Below are 23,532 nucleotides of genomic sequence, written 5' to 3'. Positions count from 1 at the left end.
CATAGTCGAGATTGGGATGTGTTGAGTTTGGCCTCTGTGGGTCAGGCTTCATTTCTTCTGCAGAACCATTGCTTCTGCTCATGAGGGGCAGTGTTGGGTATTTCCTAAGTGGACAGTGGGTACGGCTGCTCAGATGAACACAGACTGGCCCTGTGATCCAGCAACTTCAACTCACTAGGTGTGACACCTCAGCAGAACAGAAGCTTGTGTACAAATGTTTCCCAGAAGCCAACTTTGTCCATTTTAGATGTTAAGACAAACACCTGGATTCCCAGTAGTTTGAGGTGGACAGATGCTTATGTGACTCATGATTCTTGGAGAGTGGGGACCCTAGCAATATGGAGCCAGCACTTGCTGACATCTGGTTAAAGGCCTGCGATGGGTCGCTGTGTGGTGAGGCAGAACTAGTGAACCAGCTCTTTGTATAAAGCTACAAGGGCCATCATGAACACCACCCTCATGTCCTCATTTAATCCTACCGACTTCCCAAAGGCCCTCCTCTTTTTTTTTTTTGGTTTTTCGAGACAGGGTTTCCCTGTAGTTTCTAGAGCCTGTCCTGGAGCTAGCTCTTGTAGACCAGGCTGGCCTCGAACTCAGAGATCCGCCTGCCTCTGCCTCCCGAGTGCTGGGATTAAAGGCATGCGCCACCACTGCCCAGCAGGCCCGCCTCTTAAAACCACCAGCACGCGTGCACTCGTCATCTTTCTCACCACTGTGGTCAAATACCTGATGGGAGCAACTAAGGAGGGAGACTTACTTGGGCTCATGGTTTGAGATGGTGGGGAAAGCTTGGTGGCTCTGGGGAGTGTGCAACAGCTGCTTTACATCCCAGCTGACCATGGCACAGACATGGGACAGCAAGAGAGGCCAGTCTCGAGTCCCTCTCTTCCAAGCCCCGTTTCTTCCAGTGAGTTTTCACCTTCTAAGGGATCCATCATTTTCCAAACAGCACCCAGCCATCATGCACTTTTCACACCCAAAATGTAACAGTATAGAGTCCAGGATCATGTTTCTAACAGAGGAATTCCTTCCATTTGTTTGTGTGTGTGTGTGTGTGTGTTCATGTCCACACATATGTTTGTGGTTTGCATGGGCAGTCAGAGGTTAGAGGAGGATACTGGTCATCCTGTTCCTTTATTTTGCACTTTATCCTGCTGAAGCAGGGTCTCTCATTGAACCTGGAGCTAGGCCAGGGACCAACAAGCCTCAAAGGTAAGATCTCCCCTCTGTGCTGAGGTCACAGGTCACGTGTGGCTTTTTAGATGAGTGTTGGGATTGAGGAGTCAGGTCCTCAGCAAGTGCTCTCATGCACTGAGCCATCTCCCCAGTCTCCAGCACGTGAATTTTGCGGGGAAGCCATAAACCACAGTGGCAACTTTACACATAAAAGCCAAAAGTGGAGATGAACCCAATCCCCCTGAATGATGAATAGGCACTGTTGATGTGATCAGGCTCACACCGTGGAGCTCATTTACCTACAAAGGCACCAAGTACCCATACATGATGTAGCATGGATGAAACCAATGGTCAACCACGGTGCTGTGACTTGTCTTAGCTTCTTGTGTTGCCGTGGTAAAATGCCTTGATAGAAGCAGACTAAGGAGAAAGGGTTTATTTTGACTCAAAGTTGTAGCTGCAGCCATCATGGCTGGGAAGTCATAGGTGCAGGGCAGTGGTGGGCATTTCCTAAGAGCCTGAGGGAGCTGGTCATGTTCCATGAACACACAGGAAACAGAAGGCAAGGAATTCACGCTTACTAGTGCTCAGTTTGTTTTCCCCTACAGCCAGGATTCCCTGCTCAGGGAGTGGTTCCGATAATCTCCCACAGTCATGCCCAGAAGCCCATCTCCCAGGTCATTCTGGATTATGCCAAATTGAGAACACTAACCTGAAGGCTTCGCACTGCCTTGTCAGGAAACCGGAAGTAGAAGCAGCCATGTTTGAGGGCAGACATGAAGATGAAGGTTGAAGGCTAACAGCAACAGAATTTGCCTCTGGGGTGAGAGAAATGTTCCACAACTACAGTTGTGATGGCAGTGTGTCATGTTGGATGAGAATGCCACTGAGGGCTGGCAAGATGGCTCACTGAGTAAAAGGACTTCTTGTCAAGATCTGAGTTCAATGGCAGAAGGGGAGAAACAGCTCCCAAGAGTTGCCTTCTGGCTTCCATGTGTATGATGGGGTACAGAATCCCCCCATGTACAAATACAATTAATTCATTAATTAAATGAGATTTAAAAATTGAAGGACATTGAATTGTATACTTTAAATTGCAAAAAGTAATGTTCACAGCATGTATGTTTTAATTAAAAGCTATTTATGTGTATATGTGTATGGAGATTTGTGCATGGGTGGGTATCAGTGCCCAAAGCATTAGATCCCTGGAGCTGGTGGAATAGGCAGTTGTGAGATACTTGGTATGGGTGCTGGGAGCTGAGCCCGCGTCCTCTGCAAGAGCAGTAAGCACTCCCCAGCACTGGCATGTATATTTCAGCACATGGAAAACATACACTCAAATGAGGATGTCTGTATACGCCTGATAACATGCACGGCAACCAGATAGATAAGACTATAAAGACAGCCAGTGAAGCCCATGGCGCAGCACAACCTCCTCGTGGTGGTCCTGTCACCCGCCTGTCTCTCTGGCTTCCTTTTCCTGTGTGTGGATCATGACTACTCCAGCCAAGGTGAAGGAATGCAAATGAAAGTCAGTAAGAGTGGGGGTGGAATTTTTAACAAAATCTCTAATATTTTTGAGGAGATCAGCACACACATTCTCTCCAAACTCCAAGGGGTTATGACGGGTGTGGAGTAGAGTTAGACACTGCCAGACTGGGTTGGATTGCTGTTTATGGCTCCCTGGTACTCTTGGGGTGTGTGAATCTGGGAAGAAGCAACCATCTCTCTGGCAGGAAAGGATCCAAGGTCTGCTGAGGTCCTGATCATGGCTGGCTGCTGTGTCATCTGTGTGACTGACATTCTGTGACTTGGGTTGTCAGCCTTTGATGGCCTCAGGTTCTGGTCAGAGAGACTCACTGTTAAGTCGAGATGCCGGGCAAATGGAACAAGTGGCAGAGCTAAGGTGAGACACATCCCTAGTAGAGCCAGGCGGCTGGGGAGTTCATGCCATGGAGGGAAGAAGGCCAGGAGAAATTTGGGGAAAGTGAACCACGAAAAGGGGGATAATGGTGTGCAAAAGAAGGGAGGGATGGAACATGGGAAAAACTAGAGGCAGAATTCTATCACTGGACCAGGAAAAAGGCAAAAAAAAAAAAAAAAAAAAAAAAAAGCAAAAAGGGGTCAAGCCAAGGTAGGTGAAGGGTAGTATGAACAGCTAACCCTTCCAAGGTTGGACCCTAAGGCAAGACTCAGCTTTTAGGACAGGACATTTGTCCCTGGAGCTGCTGACACAGCACAGACTGCAGAGCAGGTGAGGAACAGGCATCAGTCCCTCAGGTGACAGGGAATGGCAATAATCGTAGGTCTAAGGTCTCACCACAATGACAGAGAGACTGGAGTGTGCAATGGTTAGAGTCTGGTTAAAGGACCAGGTCAGCTCAGAATCCCAGCTCTGCTACTCTGAAGCTCTGTGGCCTGAAGGTTGCTATCAAGCCCACTATCCTCCAATATCTTTTGGAATTTGTTGAGGGTTAAATAAGTCAGCTGTGATGAGGACCACACCAGAAAGGACCAGAATGGTGCTGGGGAGAGATGTCTGTCTAGAAAACCAGAAATCAGAGTTACTGTGTTGGGAACCAGGCAACCACCAGGCACTGGCCTGCCCAGTGCTATCATGTCCAGGTCTAGGAATCAGCTTTGTCCTGGCTGCCTGTAGCATGAACTTGTGGCCAGCTCAAGGACTAATTACTTTTTTCTTCAGCTTCAATCCCATCCCTCATGCCTAGGACCTAGCACAGGGAAGTCAGAATGAGCTGGGCTCTGCTCTCATGATGCTCACAGTTTATGAGAGAGACCACATCCCATGGTTTGTCCCATGGGGAAATTCCCTGACAGATGTATGTGCCTGGCTAGGCAGTTTCTGCCCTTTCCATGGACAAAAACAACCCATAATAGTAATAGCTCTTTTGCACAAAACACTAGCCAGGGGCGCCCTGATCATAGTGATGGAGGTTCCTATGCCCCCATTCTCTCTCACCTTGTTCCCTCCTCAGGGAAGTCTGGTTGGAGGAAAGTAGTGAATTTGTTAATGAATGATTGATCCTGTGGGACTAAATTGCAGAGGCCATTCTCAGAACCCACAGCCTCACACGGTGGCTTTCCACAACCCCATCTCCCCTTCCTTCTCATCTCAATTCTGCCAGTGTTGTGTGCACACACTAACTCCCAGGGCAGATGAGCCCCATCAATTATAGTCCTACAGGACATTTAGCCCACACCCTTCCTTCAGTTCATTTACCAGCCTAACCACTTGGATCATAAAACTCCCTAGCACAAAAGGGCACCACAGACAGAAACAAATCAATGCTAACAAGATGCCTGCCAGGCACTCTGGGAGATGGGCAGCTGGGCAGCTGGGCAGGATGGACGGAAGGCAAAAAGGACCCTATGTTCTCCTTCTGGGGTTAACCGATGGGTGCATTGGAGGACCCTGTGCCCCAAACTTCCAATCTGGAGATAGTCATCTGCTTCTTTAGGACCTCATTTTTTTTTTGTAGTCTGGGCAGGGTAGAGACAGTCTTAGCCAAAGATGGATGGAAATAAGATACAACCCATGACTCAGGACTTAGCCAGGGTATAAGCAGACATGCAGAAAGAGAGGCATGCTTTGGAGGCCGCCAAGACTCAAACCTCCTGTGAGGTCCCAGGCAGGCAGCTTTCCTGAGGCTCAGTTTTAGTCTCTGAAAGATGGTAGTGAAAGATTCCCAGGGATGACCATCACCAGACTCACGCTGTGTGACAGGTGCTATGCTGGCAGCCTGTCTGACCCACAGGGAGAGACACCGTACAAGGGAAAATGGATGTAAGTCAACCACCAGACACCGGAGATGACTCTGACAGTGACGGAAGCATGCAGCATGAGCATGAGAGTCAGGGGCAGCCAGATGGTCCTGGAAAGGCATGTTTGGGAGTTTGGCACGTGAGCTGAGACCTTAGCAACAAAGCGAAGGCGGGAACAAAGCACGGGCCACCGCAGATGCTCTGCCATACCAAGCCTCTACCCATCCTCACGGAAGAGAATTCTCTACCAAGCAGATGGCCTGTCTCAAAGTAATGAGCTTCCATGCCTGGGCGGGCCAAGGACTCAGGGTGGGGATGGGATAGGATGAATACAGGGAAGGGGGCTGAGAATTGGTGAAATACAAGGATCCCGTTTTCAGTACCACGGACAGAGAAAACCCACTGCCACATCTCTGGAGCAAGGACAGAGCTGCTTTGAAGCAGTTTGTTGCTACCTGCCTTCACCTCCTAGCACTCCCTGACTCTGACCAGCCCTCAACCAGACCATCTAAGCCCTCCCTGCGCCAGCCTCAGCATCGTCAGCACCACTCCCCACATTCACCCTGAATGTAAGTGACGCTCTTCAGTTTTGCTCAAGCCCTCCCTCCGTCAGTCACACTATTAAGTCCTTTCCTACACACCAAATTGGGTGGCTATTCTCTCTCTTTCAAAGTTTTTTTTCCCCTGGCGTGTGCTCTCTTTTATCCCCCGCTTTAGACTATGAGCTCCCAAGAAGGTGTGGCTAATTCCTGTTTTTCCTCTTAGCTCAGTGCTTCCTGGGGTACCCATTTATCAGCTGCAGAAATGAATCAATGAACGGAGTTCCAGATGTCATTTTCCCCAACAGTTGCTGAGCATCCATGATCTCAGAAGCTGCGCTCCAAGCTTCACACGTGTCTCTATTTACAGGTAAGGAACTGAGAGCCCCAAAGTGAGTGATGGGCCCAACTTCACACAGCTAAGAGGAAGCAGAGCCTGAACTCAAACCTGGGTTGGCTGCACAACCTGTGCCCTTGACCATAGCTCCTCTCTGTCTCTCTCCAACTCAGTGCACTGCCATCTGCCAATCCCACAGAGTCTGAGCACAGCAGCCATGGTCCCCTGAAGTGATTTGGGATCTTTTTTTAGCTTGAAACTGAAATCACTGATGCTTCAAATTAGAACCTCGCAATGAAAGAGTCAAAGCCTTCAGATCTGCTACAGTGAAGCAGCCTGTACCCGCCTTTTCGGCAGGATCTCTCTGCTGCTTCTGAGCCAAAACCACCTGTTTTCAATCAATATGGAGGGCGAAGCTATCAGCTTTCCAGGTCCAGGGATGGAGAAAAAGAACCCGGGTTCCCAGATGCCCAGGGGCTCCCCTCAGAGGAGCATTTATTTTAAACCCTCGGGAGTAAAGACCCCAATGTCAACAGCCTTGGGAAACTCACTTTAATGGCTATGGTCCTAGAATGGCAAAATTTCTAATGCTATAATCCCCTGCAAGCAGACCTCAATGGCTTGTCTAGAAGGCACAACTCCATGGGAACAGAAACACTCCATACTCAAAGAAAGGGACTAAGACAGCCACTGCTCATCTTTGATGTGAACCAAAACTGACAACCCAAGCACAAACACAGCACCAGGCCAGGAATTCTGCCCCAGTTCCTGCTAACATCTGCTGGTGCCTTGCCCATCTTAATGAATTCAATACCCATGGGCACTATTTGAATAAGATATAAAGATTTGGGAGGAGGCAGAGAGTTAGGAATTCTACATTGGCCACCGGGGTCACCAGTGGGCAAATGACAGTCTTTGGTGATGTCCCCAAAAGACAAGACAGAAAGAGAGGTGTGAATTGAGAAGTGAGGCTGTTGTCTGGACCAGAGAGAATTTGGCACTGGAGAAGCCACAAAAAGGGCTCCACCTCAACCCTGGGATTTGTCCCTAGAAGTTACAGCACACAGGCAAATGGAAACTTCCAAGATTATCTGAAAGCCAGGCCCAAGCCAGGGCAGGACTGTGCAGGGCGGTGAAGGCTCAGGGCGCAGAGACCTAAGCCACATTTGCCTGCCAGGGGCTTGGGATGGCTACAGCAGGGACTTGTACTGAACAGCACCTAGCCTGGCTTGGACGTTCACCACTTAATGCTGTATTTGCCACTGTACACCAGCACACACGTCTGAAGGGGTCATTGCCAATGTGTAATCACCTGCCATCATTATAGCATATTATTATTTGTTTGACAAATGTTCTCCAGTCTTCTGTTCTGAGTCAAGCATGCTAATGAGGTAGAAGGACAAGACATTCATCAACAGACACTGACAAATGCTAGCTTTGTGCCCAGCACTTCTGACCCCTGTCTTCCTTGGAGAGCTCCAGGGGTACCCATTTATCAGCTACAGAAACGATCAATGAACTGAGTTCCAGATGTCATTTTTCCCAACAGTTGTTGAGCGTCCATGATATCAGGAGCTGTGCTCCAAGCCTCACATCTTATTTACAGGTAAGGAATGGAGAGCCCTAAAGTGAGTGTGTGCCCAAATGACTCTATCTCAGGTGACTTAATTCTCGTACTACCCCTGTTTCCAATGAGGCAGGGAGTCCTCTCATGTGTTTATGAATAACGCTCTCAACGGATGATTAGGACAGACTGGGTCTTAGCTGCCTTTAATGCAAGCCTTGCTGAGGTCAGAGGCAGGGGGATTACAGCCTTGGAGGGAGCAGTAGCTGCCATCACGCCAACCGAGAAGGAAGCAATGACTTGGGCAAAAGTGTGTGAGAAGACGAGACTTGTCTTTAAGGACCTGACTGAGAAAGCTTTTACAGCATACTCAAACAGTCTCTGAGGAAAACACCGGGACATCCCTCTTCTCGTTTTCGCTTCAATACAAACCGAGATTATAAAAAAACGGTTCCAGGCATCTCCAGTGCAAGTGTTTAATATGAGGAAAAGGTAATTAGCGATCTGCAGCGTGGCTGTTCGAGGATGAAGGATATTGCCGCCTGCTTTAATTGCATGGGAAAACCTATTTAGGGAAATTAACACAAAAACGAGATCGGCCACTTCAGGGCTAAGAAAACAATCACAAAAACCATAGGAGTCTTCACAGCCCAGCACCGGCTGGCTGGCTGGTGAGGGAAGGCCCCGGGGACAATTACTAACACCAGAAAACCCTCTCCTGGATGCATGCCACCTTGGCCCAGGAGGCCAGGACACCACTCCACAGTGCTCCATCACCTTCTTCGAAGGAATGTTCCATTTGCAAAATGAATGCTCTCTCTCTCTCTCTCTCTCTCTCTCTCTCTCTCTCTCTCTCTCTCTCTCTCTCTCTCACACACACACACACACACACACACACACACAAATGAACACATAGAGAAGCTGAGAAACAGAAAAGTCTGAAGCAAGTGGACAATGTAATTCTGTCATGTCTGTCATGGGTGTGGGGCAAGGAGGGCGGGGCTGTCATCCTGCCTATAGATGGGATTACACAGGTGATTTTGGCTCTGTCTTTTTCACTAAGCAGAACTGCACTATACCTGACGGGCATGGAGGACTCCTTGTAGGGATTTGTAGCAGATGCTGGCTGTCCCTCCTTCCCATTCTTTTATTATTTTATTTGCGTGCTGTGATTGCTGCTTGCTTTCAACACAATTCCCCGAGGATGAACTCCTAGATGTGAAATTGCCCGCTCAGTTCTCCGCTTCCTGTAACTGCTGTCATGTTGGCCTCCCCAGAATTCCCGGCACTCTGGCCTGTGTTGCTCTAACAACACAGATGTGTCGTCACCAGCAACAGGTACAAGGGTTCTGAAAAGCAGTTGCTAATTTGAAAAGAGAAACAGGTACAATGTTTTTTGCCTTGCTTCCTGCCCTGTGCACAGGCAGAAGCAAAGTGTGTGGGTCTCAGCTCTGGGAGGTTAAGGGCGCCTAGTGAGGCAGCCTGGGCAGGGCTGAGAGTCTCCGGTAATCTAACTGTGACCGTGGGAAGCGACCCCAGGTCTCTGTGCCTTACTTTCCTCCTCTGCAACACAATGACCGCAGAGGCCATTTTAAAAATTCTGTACTGACTAGAGGGAGAAATACGTGACAGACTGGTGCACCTTAATGGCAGTAAATAAGGACACAGGCCTTTGGTGGCACCTGTGACAGACACTGTTTGCTTGCTGTGGTTTTTGTTTGTTTGTTTGTTTGTTTTTGTTTCTGTTTTTATTCTTCTGGTAAGTTGGTTTAAGGGCTACTTGTAAGACATGGGGTATTTCAGTTCAAGAAATAAAACTTGTTTTCAATAACGGAGCCCGTGGGAAAGACTCCACCTTGGCCCTAAGGACACTTTAGCTTCTACCTGTGCAAAGGGGATTTGGGAGCAAGCTGAGGCAAGAGCCTTAAGCACCCACTCTGCCCAGGCCCGAGGGTCACTGTCCTGTCTGCTATCATGGTGCAGCTGCGGCTTTCTATCTCATGTGCGTGTGCATGTGTATGCGCATGCGTGTAGAGGTCAGAGGTTGATGTTGAATATCTTTCTCCAGAGTTTCCATGATATTTTTCCAGATGGTTCTTCTCTGAGCCTGGAACTTTCTGATTTGACTCGACTGACTGTCCAGTGAGCGCTGGGATTCTACTGTCTCCGGCTCCCCAGATGCATGCCTAGCCACCCCATTTTCAACAAAGGCGCTGGGGATCTGAAGTCCACATGTTTGCACAGCACTCTCCTGGTTGACCTTTCTCCCCGGCCCCTTGCTTAGCTTTAAAAAAAAAAAACAGTATGTGCAAAGTCCTGTTTATGGCTCTGGCCTAACAGGCTGGGGCTCAGACCAGGCCTTGTGTCATGAACAGGCATTTTTGATGAGTGCAATGCCAGGCAACCCTCAGAGGATGATGGATCTACCAGGCTGCAGGACATCACAGTGACAGCCAGTTCTTCCTCTCCTCAGCCTTGAATAGCTGTCCTGTGCCAGCCACACACATCTTTCCATGACTTTCCTGGCAACCTCTCACCTGACCCGCACTTGCCCAGTAACGCTCTGTTCTCTGAATGCCTCCCTGGCCACTGTCACTTGGCTGCTTGTTATGTCTCTTAATGAGGAAAACTTAGAGACACTGCCATTGGTGTTCTAGCACAGGGCTCCCTTTCCATAAACTCTACCATCATTGGAGGAAAAGGCTTTAAAACAAAAACAAAGCCCCTGCTTATACTAAGCGTGCCCAGATGTTTCTCCTTGTCGTGATTTCCTAAGCAATCTGGACTAACAGCCATGGACAAAGCCTTCACTACGCAGTGTAAGCATGGAGAACTGCTCTTGTGTCCCAGAGAAGCTGAGTGAGTTCTCCGTCAGCACGGGACCACTTTCTACAAAGAGCCGGAGTATCTCCCAACTTTGATACATTGGGGGGCTGTAGCTCACCCCTGTAGCCAGTGACTGATGAGTGTATGGGCATGTAGCGCCACTATGATCAAATGTCCTCCAACATGCGGCTCACACACACCCTCACTCTGAGCTGAGGCAACCTTTTTCAGAGAGCTGAGTTCTCATGCTGACCCTGGGGGGTCTTTTATGTTATTGTTATTCTATCCTTGACTTCAAGATAGCTTGTTGACAGGGCTGGCCTGAAGGCTCAATAGGTAAGAGCAGTTGTCACCAAATTCAAGAACCTGAGTTCAGTCCCTGAAACCTACATGGTGGAAGGGGACAACTGACCCCGTAAGTTCTAACCTCCACATGCGTACTGTAGCATGCATGCACACGTGTGTGTGCTCGCGTGTGGACACACACACAGAGTAAATATTAAAAGATTTAAAAGGTTGACAGGGCTTTACTCAAATCTTATGATTGTTTTGGGGGAGAAGTGTAGTTATCAAGGAAAGAACAAAATAAAACAAAACCTTCCCTAATACTTTATCAGGATAGAAAGATTCTAGAAGGTAGAGCTAGAGAAAAGCCTGTACAACAGGAAACCCTTCATTACGGGCTCCAGCACTAGGCATGATGACAATGTCAGGGCAATCTGACCGAGCTACAGAAAGAGGAGTAGAGCTTTGTGGATACTTGAGATGTTGAAAGTCAACCCTCACTTCTAAAGTGGCCCCCCGGTCCCGAGGTTCAAACCACAGCATGCAATTTTAGAGAGAAAATATGAAATCTGACATACTCTGCAGATTCATTCAGGCAGCAGAGAAGGCTTGCTAAGGGGGACAGGGAATGAGGGCCGCATGCCGACACTTAAGAGAGCGTTGTCCACAGACACCCCAGGCTTCATGGGGTGCTCGAGGGGACAGCTTCACCCCACACGGATTCATAAGGGAACATATAAAGCTTTTTAAAAACAATCCCTCCAAGATGGAAAGCCATTCACTGAAAATACAGAGAAGCTGTCCCCTGGGAAGTACATGCCTGTGTAAGGGCTTATAAACGATTTTAATATACCAGTGACAAAAGCCAGCAGCCAAAGAAACAACACAACTCGGGGAGGAGGACTTAAATTCAGGCATCTAACAGAAATTCTGAGTTTCACCCCAGGCAGCCTGGGAAACAGAAGAGGAGGAGCCTGTTCCCTACCCCCAGGGGCCAACCCCTCTACACCCCATCAGCTGCACACGGCTGTGATAAGCAGCCTTGTGGGACCATGGCATGCTAATTCTTCCATAGGCCATGCACAAAATCATAGGACCACACACAGCCCTACCAGGCCTCAGGGGCCAAGTCAGACAAACCTAAAATCCTGGAACTAAGAAGTCACCGGAACAAAATGCTTGTTTGCAAAAGGTAAACAGACTAGTATATCAGATATCACAGTAATATATATATATATATATATATATATATATATATATATATATAATATATAGTCAAAGGAAGTGCTACGAGAACAGAAAATTGTGGGGTAGTATGCAGGACATCCCCAGAAAAAGTGCTGCCCCAAGCACTTCCACCTCAGAGGCCCAGGCTTCTTTTATTGACTAATTTATCACAGAAACAGTCAAATGAACTGAACATCAGGGGGTACGCGTCCATCTGCAGCCCTCATTTATTATTGAAACCCATATCAACCTCCTGGAGCTCCCTCTCTGCCATCACAAGGCCACCCACACAGCACTCAGAGCCCCAACCCCAGGCCACGCCCCCTCTGTCTCTAGTGTCTTTCACACACAGGAAGAGGGTTTGCGTCACAACTGCATCCTACAGATGATTCAACTTTGTCTGCATTTCCAGGAGGGCTACAAACCCCATGAACTCAAGGAGCTGTAGCCAGCTTCTGCGTCTCCATTCTGGAAGAGATTCCAACTGCTCCAGCACACAGGAACCCGAACTGGCCTGTGCCTCACTCAAACCAGGCACTGGGAGGTCAAGAGTAGTTCAAAGCGCCTTTCAACAATGACCTGAGAGTCACACATAACTCCTTACCTGCCTCCTTCTCTCTCCATTCCTGTCAGTCCCTTACCGGTGCGGACAAACTCCAGAGAGATATGAACATGGCCACATATAGAAACCACCACAGGCAGCTGCCATGGAAGGCAGAGTAAAGGCTTCAAGTGCTTTCTCACTGGGACAGGCGAGGGTGTCCTCTTTTATGTGACGGATCACCCGGGGGATGGGGTGTGGAGACACCATTGGCTGGTGAGATCCACCTGTTCATGGTCTCCACCTGCGTGTGAGGTTCTGACACACTTGAGGCGAGACTCAGAGTGTACATGGGGTAACAAAAACTGCCAACAAGGTTCGCTTGTGTCTAATCCGATCATTAAAAATGCTGTCTTTCCAACCTACCACATTCTTCCATGCTTCTGAAGAGTAACAAGTTCTCTCACACAGTAAGAGCAAAAGCAACACCTAAACCCGAAGAGGTGGGATGCCCTGAAGCACCAGGATGCAACTATCTCGCTGGCTCCAACATCCAACTGCAGGTGAAACTCACAGAACCAACACTTGCACGCAAGGACGTTCCTCAAATGATCAGACGCCACTCCGCTTCTTGGGTATGAACCGAAGTTAGTTTCAAAAACTTCTGGACATCGCAGATTCCTCTCCGCCCACTTCAGCCCTTTTCCTTCCCCTGCCTTTGCCCCATGCTCTGTGATCCTTAAAGACCATCAACCATGCAATGAACAGAGACCAAACAACTCTTAGTTACCTGCAACACAACTCATGCTAGCCAATAACACACAAAGGCTTGGTGACGTGCCCTTAGGACGCAGGAGTGGGCAAACCACCCAAAGATCTGTGTGGCCCGAGCATCATAAAGATGTTTCCATCTTCCTCTTGAAGACCAATGGCCAAGTTCCATGTATGCTTTATCCTCTCAAAGAACTATGAAGTTGACATTCAACATCAGGGACAGAGGAAACAGCAGAGCTGAGGACACTCGGGGAACACCAGCCACGCGGCCTAAGTCATCCACCATCCTAGTGGTTGTGCTCAGTAACACAACCCTCTCCCATGTGAGAGTCGGCGCTCTCCCCAAGCATGATACAAACACCTGTGCCCTACCTCAATCAAGAAGTCCCCGGTCCTTAGTCCGGCTTGCCACGCAACCCCACCTTCATCCACGGACTCCAGGTACTGCAGGGCTGGGAATGCCGGTGTCGGTGTGAACTCCTCAATGGGGGTATCAGCTAGGAAGAGAAAGAAGTTCTGCGTTGTGAGTCTGGGGGATGTTTTCCGAGTTAGTCATCCCACTCGCCATGGGACCCTGGGAGGAAGACAGCCACTGCATCCTCCATTGGGAAGCAGTGGTCCTGGCTAGCTCTCCCCAGAGAGGGAGGGGCTCATACTCACATGCACACTGGTGCTAATGTAAGCCACAGAGCCGGGTATGTACCCCATCATGCCTCTTGGCCTCTCTGCTGAAATCATGGGATAAAGTACTCTGCGGTACATGTCTACACGTCTGTCATTTTCTTTAAAAGTATCAATGACTAAACATTTTCAGTTCTAAAAATGGAAAAGTTCCTTCCTCTACCACACAGAGCGAGGGAAAGACCATACTGAAACCGGCTGCCAATTTCACAGCTATACAGACTCGCAACCCAGGGGATTCAACTTGGAATAGGGACAGAGCACAGTGTTGACCCAGTGGGTGGCTGCTGATTTGGAACCTGCTCTGAAGTCTCTCCAGGGGGGACCTGGCTTTCTGTGACCATCACATGACCAGCATGCCTCTCGGCAGAGCAAGGCTGGGCTTCTGGGGCCCATGGGGCTGCTGAGGGACTTTCTCCGTCCTCCTGAGAGGCCGGGGGTGGATGGGTGGGAAGGTGTGAAGCCCGAATTGGGGGAGGGGAAGGCATACCACACAGGCTTGGACCTGCACCCTGGGGGTGGAGAAGGCTCTTCTCTTCTCTTTTTGGATGGATTGCCGTGGGCGGCCAGAGCCTATGACAGGTGGGCAGGCGAGCCAGGGAAGGAGGCCTCCCGCACAGGTACAACTGCCACATGGATGACCCCCACCTGCCTCAGGCAGATGCCTCTTCTTGGGCGGGCTGATGCCATTTTGCTGTAGTTGGGAAGGGAAGCCCCACACTAGGGGTGAGCATGGGGCACTGCTTTGGGATGTGATCCAGAGCCTCCCATTCCCAGGAAACAAGGTGTGTGCACTGCCAGCTTAGTTTATGGCAGAGGGGACCTTCTATTCTCCTTGCCTTTGCAAAGTCACCTTAGAGGTGAGTATCTGGACACCTGCCATCCGTGGAGCTGAAACCCGTCCCCAGCACAGGCCAGCTTCCGGGTACCTCAAACTTGGGCTGGGCCATTCTGGGTATCAGAGATTAGGAGCTTTGAGAGCCGGCGCACTGTGACTGAACTGAAGCCCAAGCTGCAGGGTCTCCCCAGGACTGAGAGAAAAGGGGGGGGGGGGGGAAGGAGCGAGAGCAGCTCATTTGGAGCAGCACTGTAGATGGAAAATTAAAAACAATGCCTGCAGGAAGCCTCGATGTTTTCGGAGGAAGGCAGAATGTTAAAGAGCATCGTTGTCTAGCAACCAAGTGCCCCCAGGAAAATGCTTGTTTCATGCTTATTTCTAAGCTAAGGAAGGTTCATCATACAAGCATGTGTATAACACACACACACAGACTCACACAGACACACACAGACACACACACACACACACACATGGGAGGGGATCCCAGAACGCTTACCTTTTGCCCCTCGGAGCACAAATCCAAAGCCCTCGTTGTCTTTCTTCTGCAGGACCACCGTCTTGTCCTCAATAATGCAGTCACTGTAGAGAGAATTCCGGGGATAGCGACCATTATTGTAACCGGTCATCATCACGGTGGCTGCTCCACCGCCGGGGACGCTCATCATCACAGCCAATTAATCACCCAGCTCGGATCCAGGCAGCATGGAGGAGCCTGGGCAGCAGCTCGGTGCAGGAGGAGCTGGGGGTGGGGGGGTAGCAGGATGGGCGAGCGGGGCACAGTGGGATGTGGAGGGGGGCGGCGGGCGCAGGAGCCAGCCGGGGGAAGGAGTCATGGATGCTAGAGGGGCTGCCCAGGCCGCCGGGGAGCAGGGGGCCCAGCTTAAGGGACCTGGGGGCTGGCCAGGATGCCACCGCCCAGAGCAAAGAAAGTAAGTGGCCCGGGTGGTGGTAGTGGCGGCAGAGGCAGTAGCGTGGTGAAGGAGGTCCCCAGGCCTGTCTCAGCCAGACGCATCTTCCAGGGAAGCAGAGGAAATCAGCCGGAGGAATAACCAAGATAGCTGCTTTGCTTTGCAATTTCTTGAAGGGGCTTAAAGAGGAGATCAGGTTCTTTCCGCTTGTTCTGTGCACGAGCCAGCAGCAGGCACTGGGGACGCAGAGACCTGTGCTTTGCAGCCAGCGCCCCCTCCCTCCCTCTCCCCCGTCCTAGGGAATGTGGTGTGCAGCAGGAGCCCCCACAGTCATCTGATGAGCCCACAGTGCGACCGGCGCGGCTGCCTGGGCGTCATCCCGCGCGCAGAGGATCCGCAGGCTGGGCTGGTGGCCGGCGGGAGGGGGAGCCTCCAGCTCTGTGTCTCTCTGGGCCACAGAGGCCAAGGCTGAGGTACCGGTGAGAGAGTGAAGGGCTCAGGCCATTTCAGTCCCACCAGAGCCAAGAAAGGCAGCGGCTCCCTCCTGAGGAAGACGCCTTGCTGAGGACAGAGAGGCAAGCGGTGTCCCCGCTGCAGGGAGGACTGAGAACCACAGGGTTCACCTCTTTGTAGAGCATTTCCATTTTTAAAGGAAACAGACTGAAAAGCCTCAACTTTGCTGTTGCGGCCAAAGCCGCCTATCACCAACATTAACAGAACTCCAACTGTCCACCTGGAGGTGCGTGCAGGGCATACAGGAAGGAAGATGCTGCCTAATGACTCGAGAGTCACCAACTGTGGCCCTCTTTGGCCTTTTTGGTGGCTGCGGAAGGGCAGGAGACAGAGCTGTCTGCATCTCAGATTCAGCCATTGCCCCCGCCCCCCGGAAGTAAGTCAGAAGGCAGGAAGTCTGGGGGTTGGGACCTGGAGAAGGAGGGAGAGGGTTTTCTTTTCTCGAGTCCCAGTGGGAGGTGTGAGGACATAGGACACGGTGGCCAGAAACCCCAACGGAGGGAGTAGCAGAGCCCTGGGGTACAGAGGAAGCAGGGAGTGAGGAGCAGCGCCGGGCTCCGAGTCCCACAGTGGTGACAGTTCTCTTTGGCGGCTTGGGGTCTACAGAAAGCAAGGGATTTAGAGTCTGGCCTTCCGACAGCAGCCGACTAGGACCCGGCACCCTGGAGCTGGAGAAGCAGGGCAGCCCCATCTAACCAGCATAGAAGGCCAGTCCAACCTTCTGTCGTTGTGACACTCTGTTGACATTACCAGCTACAAAGTTCATACTTAAGAACCATGAAAAGTTACAAGGGAAAAAAATATGGCAATAGAATCTTAGAATGTTTGAGCAGTTTTATCATTTTGGGTTGGCCCTGTTAAATCTGCCTTGGGTACATGTGGCCAGTGGTCTGCCAGTTAGACACACCTGGTAGCAGGTGAGGAAAGAGCAGTGGCTTTTCACGGTTCCCATTGGGCAGGTGAGACTGATGGCGCTGGGGACACTGGAGTCACTCATCACAGGGTCATACTAAGTAATGCCCGCCTGGGGGGTGCTCTGTGCTCTGGGCATCGGCTATGGGGAAGGCAACATAGGCTGGGCAGTGCCCCAGGCTGTGAGCACAACAGTATAGGCAGGATTACTAGCCATAGAAGTCTGAGAAGGTAGCTTAGAAGCTGGCCTCAAACCTTGCTCTGTTTGCTGAGACATGCCGCCAGCCTCCTGGGTCATGGGCACAGGTGTATGAGACCCCTTTTACTCAGTTCTCAAAGGCCCCTGAGCCATCAGGTCCCAATGGGGGTGAGGAGAACCTATGGGTGAGCCACTAGGCTGCCCTGCAGAAGCAACAGGCCCTGTGGTCCTCTGCTTCCCCTATCAACAGGCTGTAGCACGGCCCACAGTCACGTGGGGCTGCTGTGGTTGGATGCCACAGTACCCGTGATAGTGTGGTTTAGTGACAAGGCCCCAGGGAACTCCTTTCAAGTATGGTCAGTAACTGGAGAGGGTCTGGCTAGTAGCCAGTTCCTGCCATCACTTGACTGCTTGGGAGGAGAGCTGGGGTGGGGAGGGACTTGTGGCTGTGGATTCAGGGACCTTACAAGACATCCAGTGAAGCAAGCTTACGCCGGACCCTTCCATTTTCCCACTTTTGTGCCTGCCCTCAATTTCTGGAATATAAACTCAGGTCTCTTACTGGAGACCCCTTTCTCCTCCTACTTCCCAAAGGAAAGCCAACTGCCTTGGCCCCAGAGCTCCCCCAGTGGCCAGACAGTAGAAACCTTGTAGTCCCTTTATGCACCTTCTTAGCCACAAGGGTGTCTCTGAGCTTTTGCTGCTCAGCAGAACCCCCTTCTCTCCATGTGCATTAGCAGCTGAGGGCTAGTTGCCCTAACTTGAGGGTCTCAGAGACGATGTCAGTCTGGCCCCCTGTGTCTAGGGAACCGACAGCACTGGCTTTGGCCTGGCTCAGGGTAGAAGAGGGTAGAAGTCATGGAAGGCTCCCAGAATGCATTCCATCAGCCAGCAGAACTTGAATGCACCCAGACACTTCTTCATACCACAGCCGCAGGGACCTGCTCAGACCAGCGGTACTCTCTGGACACTGGCTGTCCCCTGACTGCTTGGAGGGGCAGGAGTGTCACTGAGCCTTGTTCAAAGTGAAGTGTGACTCTGAGCCCAAGGTCACCCTGACCTTCTATGCCTCGGATCTTACTCTATAGAATGAGAATGACAACCACAGGTATGGCTGTGGAGGGGGGGCAGAACAAGGGGGCTGAATAGCCCTTGAGACCCTGCATTGTCAAGGCAGCCCCTGGTGGGCAGTCAGCTATAACACACAGGGATTATTTTCAGTTTGAAAGAGTCACTGTTAGAGGTTCCGAAGTTCTTCTGCAACCCCAGGCCAGAGCCTTCTCTCAGAGTCTGATCTTTTAAGACCTTCCCGGCTGGTTTCTGCTGTGACAGCCCTATGTGTACAGAAAGACCCCCCCCCCCCCAGCCTCTCATTCCTGGAAAACTGCTTCCAGTTCCTCCTCTCAGTGATGCTTCTCAGGAGCTAAGGCCCACCATGCACCCACCGCCCTTACCCACCAAAAGACCTTGGGCCTAAACCCTAAATTTAGACACCTACCAGCCTGAAGACAGTGGGTAAAGACTTAGGAGTGGAAAGTGAGTTCCTTCTGACAGACACACCACTGTGGGCAGATGCAGTGCTGGGAACCCTGCCATCAAGCTTCCGTGTACCCTCTTGGGCGAATGCCCCCTTCTCCCTAAGGGGCTCAATCTCCTATGAGACATGAGCTGCTGTTACAGATCACCCCAAATGCTCAGGGGCTAGGAGAAGCTGAGGCAGGGGTGCAACACGTGGCAGAGGGGAGCTGGGTAGGAGATGCTGGGGATGACTGCAGAGGGAAAGGCTATCCTGGACTAGCTCAGCAGCCCCTTCCTCCTGCTAGTTGGGTAAACACCACTCAGCCTCGCTGGCAACCACTGGCGCTTTCCCAGAAGCAGAGCTCACACTGCCCCAGAAGATCTACCCTCCAGATGCAACCCGAAGACCACTGCCCACATTTCACTTGGACATATCTGAAGCTCCCATACTCTGCACACTGCTCCTGGTGACACCACTCAGGCTTCTGCTGTAGCCCTGTTCCCTTACCCATCACTGACCAGGTGTCTAAAGCATACACTGTGGGTTTCCAGGAAACAATGATCCCCAAGTTCCCTACTTTAAAAATCTCAGTGTTTGTTGACTGGACACAAATACAAGCCAGCAGCATGTTCTCCAGATTTGTGTTCTGCACAGGGAAGGGGAGTTCTAACGTTCTACCCCACATGTACCCTCCTATGTCAACAGCTGCCTTCAGCAGGCGTGGTATGGGGCAAGAGTGGGTACATACATGGGTACTCTGCTGCATACAGCTGCGGAGGTTCTGTATAGTGCATGTCAGAAAACACTGCCCACAGTTCATACATATGTGGTCATGTGTGCATCACGGCCATGTGGAAGAACCTTAAGGAGGGTCCAGGTTCCTTTCCTAGTTCACATTAAGGTAGGAGCTGGTCCATCAGTTGCCATGGAGAATGAAAGCGCTGTTTATACAGGAAACACATTGACCTCTAGGAACCACATGCAGAAGGCAGCCATGTTTGCTCTCATCCCCAAGACCCACCTTGGGTCAACTGACCAAGTGCATGTGGAGTGTTGTGGGGACTTGAGGTCTGCCACAGCGTAGATTGAAGGACCTCACCCACATGGCATGCCTGACAGGGTATCTGGGGTTCAACCTTGTAGGATCCCAAGTGGCCAGGCCAGAGTGGCATTTATTTACTGTTTTTAGTTTATATTCAGTTTATGTTCAGTTTAGTTTCTGAAGACAAGGCTTCACTTTGTAGCCCAGTCTGGCCTTGCACTCCTTCCTGGTGATCCCCCATTTCAGTCTTCTGGGTTGCTGGGACTAGAGATGTGAACGATGATACCTGGTGTGGCATTTTCCTGTCTCTGTGACAAAACACTCGACATAAGCCACTTAAGGAGCGACGGGTTCACTCAGCTCATGGTTCAAGGGTGTCGTCCCTCATGGCAGGGAAGGCATGGAGGCATGAGATGGCCGGTCACATTGCACCCACAGTAAGGAACCATAGAGGGATGAATTTTGGTGCTCAGCTCGCTTCCTCCTTTTTATCCAGTCTGGGGCCCCAGCCCATGGGATGGTGCCCTCCCCACATTCAGGATGGGTCTTCCCTCAGTAAAGCCAGTCTAGAAACTTCCACAGGCATGCCCAGAGGCTTGTCTCCAAGTGGTTCTAGACCCCATCAAGTTGACGATATTAACTGTCTAGTTTCCAAGTGTTTAGAGGGGCCTGGGGGACACATTCTTCTTGTGGGGCAGCACTCTAGGCCAGGGAAGGCTGCAGGTACCCACATGGCAGCTGGCATTTGAGAACTCCTTGCAGGGCAACTGTTCCTACAGCAGGGCAACTGTTCCTACAGCAGGGCAACTGTTCCTACAGCAGGGCAAACTTGGAGCCATGGACAGCCAGGCCTTGGCTAAGGAAACTAAACAAGAGGTGTCCCATATGGTTGTAAGCCAGTCTTTTAGGGACAGGACCACCTTGGTCAGATTGATCCTGAACACGGGGTTGTAGATTTGGACTTGAGCCACTCTTGGGGTTCTTGTGGCAATGGCAACCTTGTCAATCAAGTTGGTTTTTTTTTTTTTGTTTTTGTTTTTTTTTTGATCATCTGCGAAAGGGTTCTAGCCTTGGGCCAGAGGTAGCTGGGGCCCCGTGTGAAGCTGCCACATACTAGTATCTTAACTCAGGCATTTGTAGTGAACACCTACTAAGTGTCAGCTGATGGCCTACTGAGTGCTCGGCATCTTGGAGGGAATAGACTAGGCTCAGTCTGGACCTATGAAGACATAGAGTATAAGTGTGTTGGATGGCACATCCCCCGACACACAGACACACTTACTTCCTGGTCCCTGGCTCCTTGGAAGCAGGGCTTTTCCAGAGATGGGCACTTTGGACTTAAGAGTCCATGAGACCAATGTCTGTATCCTTACCAGAAAGGAGCAGAGGGAACTAGAGGTTCAAAGACCTCAGGGAGGGCCACGAAAGCTGAGTGGGGTCCAGAGGGATGTAACCATTAGCCATGAATCAGAAAAGAATCACAGCCAAACAAGAGGAGCCAGTAAGGGGCCAGGAACCCTCTCTTTCCAGGGAGCTAGAAGCAGGGGCAGGGCTGCCCATGCCTTTGACCTCTGGATCTGGCTGGTGGAGTTAGGAAGACAAACAGATGTGGTGGTCACAGAAAACTTCTCAGCTGACAACAGAGGAGTCAGGGCTGTGGGGTCCAAGATGATCCTCCCCATAGAGAAGACAGGCACAGCAAGCCCAGGCGTGGACAGCTGTGGTGTGAGGCATGAGGGAGGCTGCAGAGCAGGGATCTCAGCCTGATGTCCAGGGAGGCTGGGCTCCACCTGCATGCACATAGCTAGTGCTGGCACCTGTGCAGCAAGACCTCGAATCTGCGACAGCTCCAGCTGGCCCCTCGTGTGGTCCAAGAAGGCTGAGATGACAGATAAGCATCTGAGTCATTCCTGCTGGCCCCTCGTGTGGTCCAAGAAGGCTGAGATGACAGATAAGCATCTGAGTCATTCCTTTCCCTCAGTGAGGTGGACACACACAGTGGCTGGAATTTAGTCTTGGGGTGAAAGCTGACTACTCTTTCCTGAACAACTCTCCCTGGGCTCAATCCTGCTCCCTGGAGGGTCTTTTTGTGTTGGGAGTGGCCCATGGTGTGACAGAGGACACAGATCTATGGCTCTTCAAGGAGCTACAGTGGAAGCTGAAGCCAGGAAGGTCCCATACAAGAGCTGCGTGTTATAGGGACCCAGACATCAGGAAGCCACCCAGCACTGGTACAGACAGAGGCCTGCAGAAAGGGACTCCTGCTGGGGGTGAATTCTGGCCAGCCTGGCCTATGCAGGTGTGGAGGCTACCATCAGGAAGTGACAGAGCGGTATCCACAGTCATGCAGATGACTGGGGACTCCATCAGTCCCCAGGCTTTGGCTTCAACTCCCGAGCCTATTTGCAAGCTGGGAAATAAGTTTGGTGCCTCTCAAATGCACGGGGTGTAAGCAGTAACATAGCAGCCCGCCCGTTAGATGAATTGTCTCTGGAATCTCACCCCGGGTCAACTCCATTTCCTGTTAAATCTGGTATCTGTAAACATCATTCCTTCAGGAGTGAAAATCACTTGTAAGCTAGATTTTTCTCACCTCAGGAGAATCCTCAAGTGCTGTTGGTTGCTAAGAAGTGTGTGCGGGCACCGCCAGGCAGTGGCCACAGTGACTCAGCTGAATGGGTTCAAGGGAAAATTTATTTTAGACAACTCCAATGGCCAAGTGAAGGCTGTGGGCATGCTGGGAGCATTCACTAGCAGTGGGGTAGGCCGTGGGGAGGTGGGTCTGTTCTCTGTCAAGAGGCATGTGATAGAAATCCAAGATCATCTTCCTGAAGCACTTCCAGGACAGGGAGTGGAAGGCTAAGAGGGGCATCCCCATTGCTCCTGTGACTTCATCTTAGGGCCGGGCTATGCAGGAACTAGGGCACTATTAGAAAGATGTGTCTCCAGGGAGCAGCAGTGACAGCAGATGCCCTAGAAATTTCTGGATTCTGCCAATCAGAAAGGATGGGGCCGTGTGCAGGATGCGGTCAGCTCCTCTGTGGGGGGTAGGGAGGTGCTGGGGTACAGGCCAGGACTTAACAGGTGTCCCTGCTCAGTCTGTGGAGATGCCAGCCAGGCCCTCATGCTGCTGGTGCGGGCAGTCGGCCCAGCTCACGGAGGTAGAGCTGGCTGTAGATGGCACAGAGGGCCTATCTGTGGGTTCGCCAGGGGAAGGACAGCCTGGTCCAGAGGAAGGCTTGGAAACCTGCAGGTGGACAGGAGGGGTTCCTCATCATTTGTCACTTGCCACCAAAATGGGGATCCTCCTCGCTTTATCCACATATGATACCGTCCTCTAACATCCTGCTTCCTGATTGGATCATGATTGGTAAGACTGACTATCTTGCTTCTGGGCCACTAAATCTCATGCCGGGTGCCACTTGGGCTTTCAGTGACAGTCAACCAAGGATGCTACTGGGAACCAGAGTTGTGTCACCTGTGGGAAGTGATGAAGACAGACATGGGCTGCACTCCTCCTGGCTCCTGGGAGCCACTCTTTCTCTGGATGAATGGAGGCTCCACCCCTTCCCATGGAGACTGCACACACGCTCCTCAGGCGCACGCTTGCTGACGCCATTTCTCAGATGGGCCATTATGAAAACGCCCTGCCGGTGTTTATTACAGCCATCTCCTTCCTCGTTGCTAACGTGATAAGCAATACAACTTCTTCCTGATGGCAACGACCATGAGCAGAGAACTCAATTCGAATTAAATCGTCTCATTACCTTGCAATAAGTCACCCACAAGTGTTGCTTAAGCACCATCCGGTGTGCTACCTGCCAAGCACACTTCAAGAAGATGGTTCCAAACGCACCTTGCCTTGATG

General features: G+C 51.0%; 1 protein-coding gene across 7 annotated transcripts in view; it reads right to left on the bottom strand.

Annotated features, from left to right (window-relative positions):
- Shank2 (SH3 and multiple ankyrin repeat domains 2) overlaps window positions 1-23,532 on the bottom strand; it is a 433,832-nt gene that overhangs the window by 111,903 nt on the left and 298,397 nt on the right. For all 7 annotated transcript variants that reach the window (XM_038318246.1, XM_038318236.1, XM_038318225.1 and 4 more), the window contains exons 16-17: window positions 15,068-15,150; window positions 13,425-13,549 (exon numbers count right to left, since the gene is read on the bottom strand). In XM_038318246.1, coding sequence (XP_038174174.1) covers window positions 13,425-13,549; window positions 15,068-15,150 — 208 coding nt within the window. The remainder of the gene's footprint in view (window positions 1-13,424; window positions 13,550-15,067; window positions 15,151-23,532) is intronic.

Source organism: Arvicola amphibius, chromosome 1 (genome assembly GCF_903992535.2).
Source record: "Arvicola amphibius chromosome 1, mArvAmp1.2, whole genome shotgun sequence".
Classification (NCBI taxonomy): Eukaryota; Metazoa; Chordata; class Mammalia; order Rodentia; family Cricetidae; genus Arvicola; species Arvicola amphibius.
This window is presented reverse-complemented; position numbering and strand designations above follow the sequence as displayed.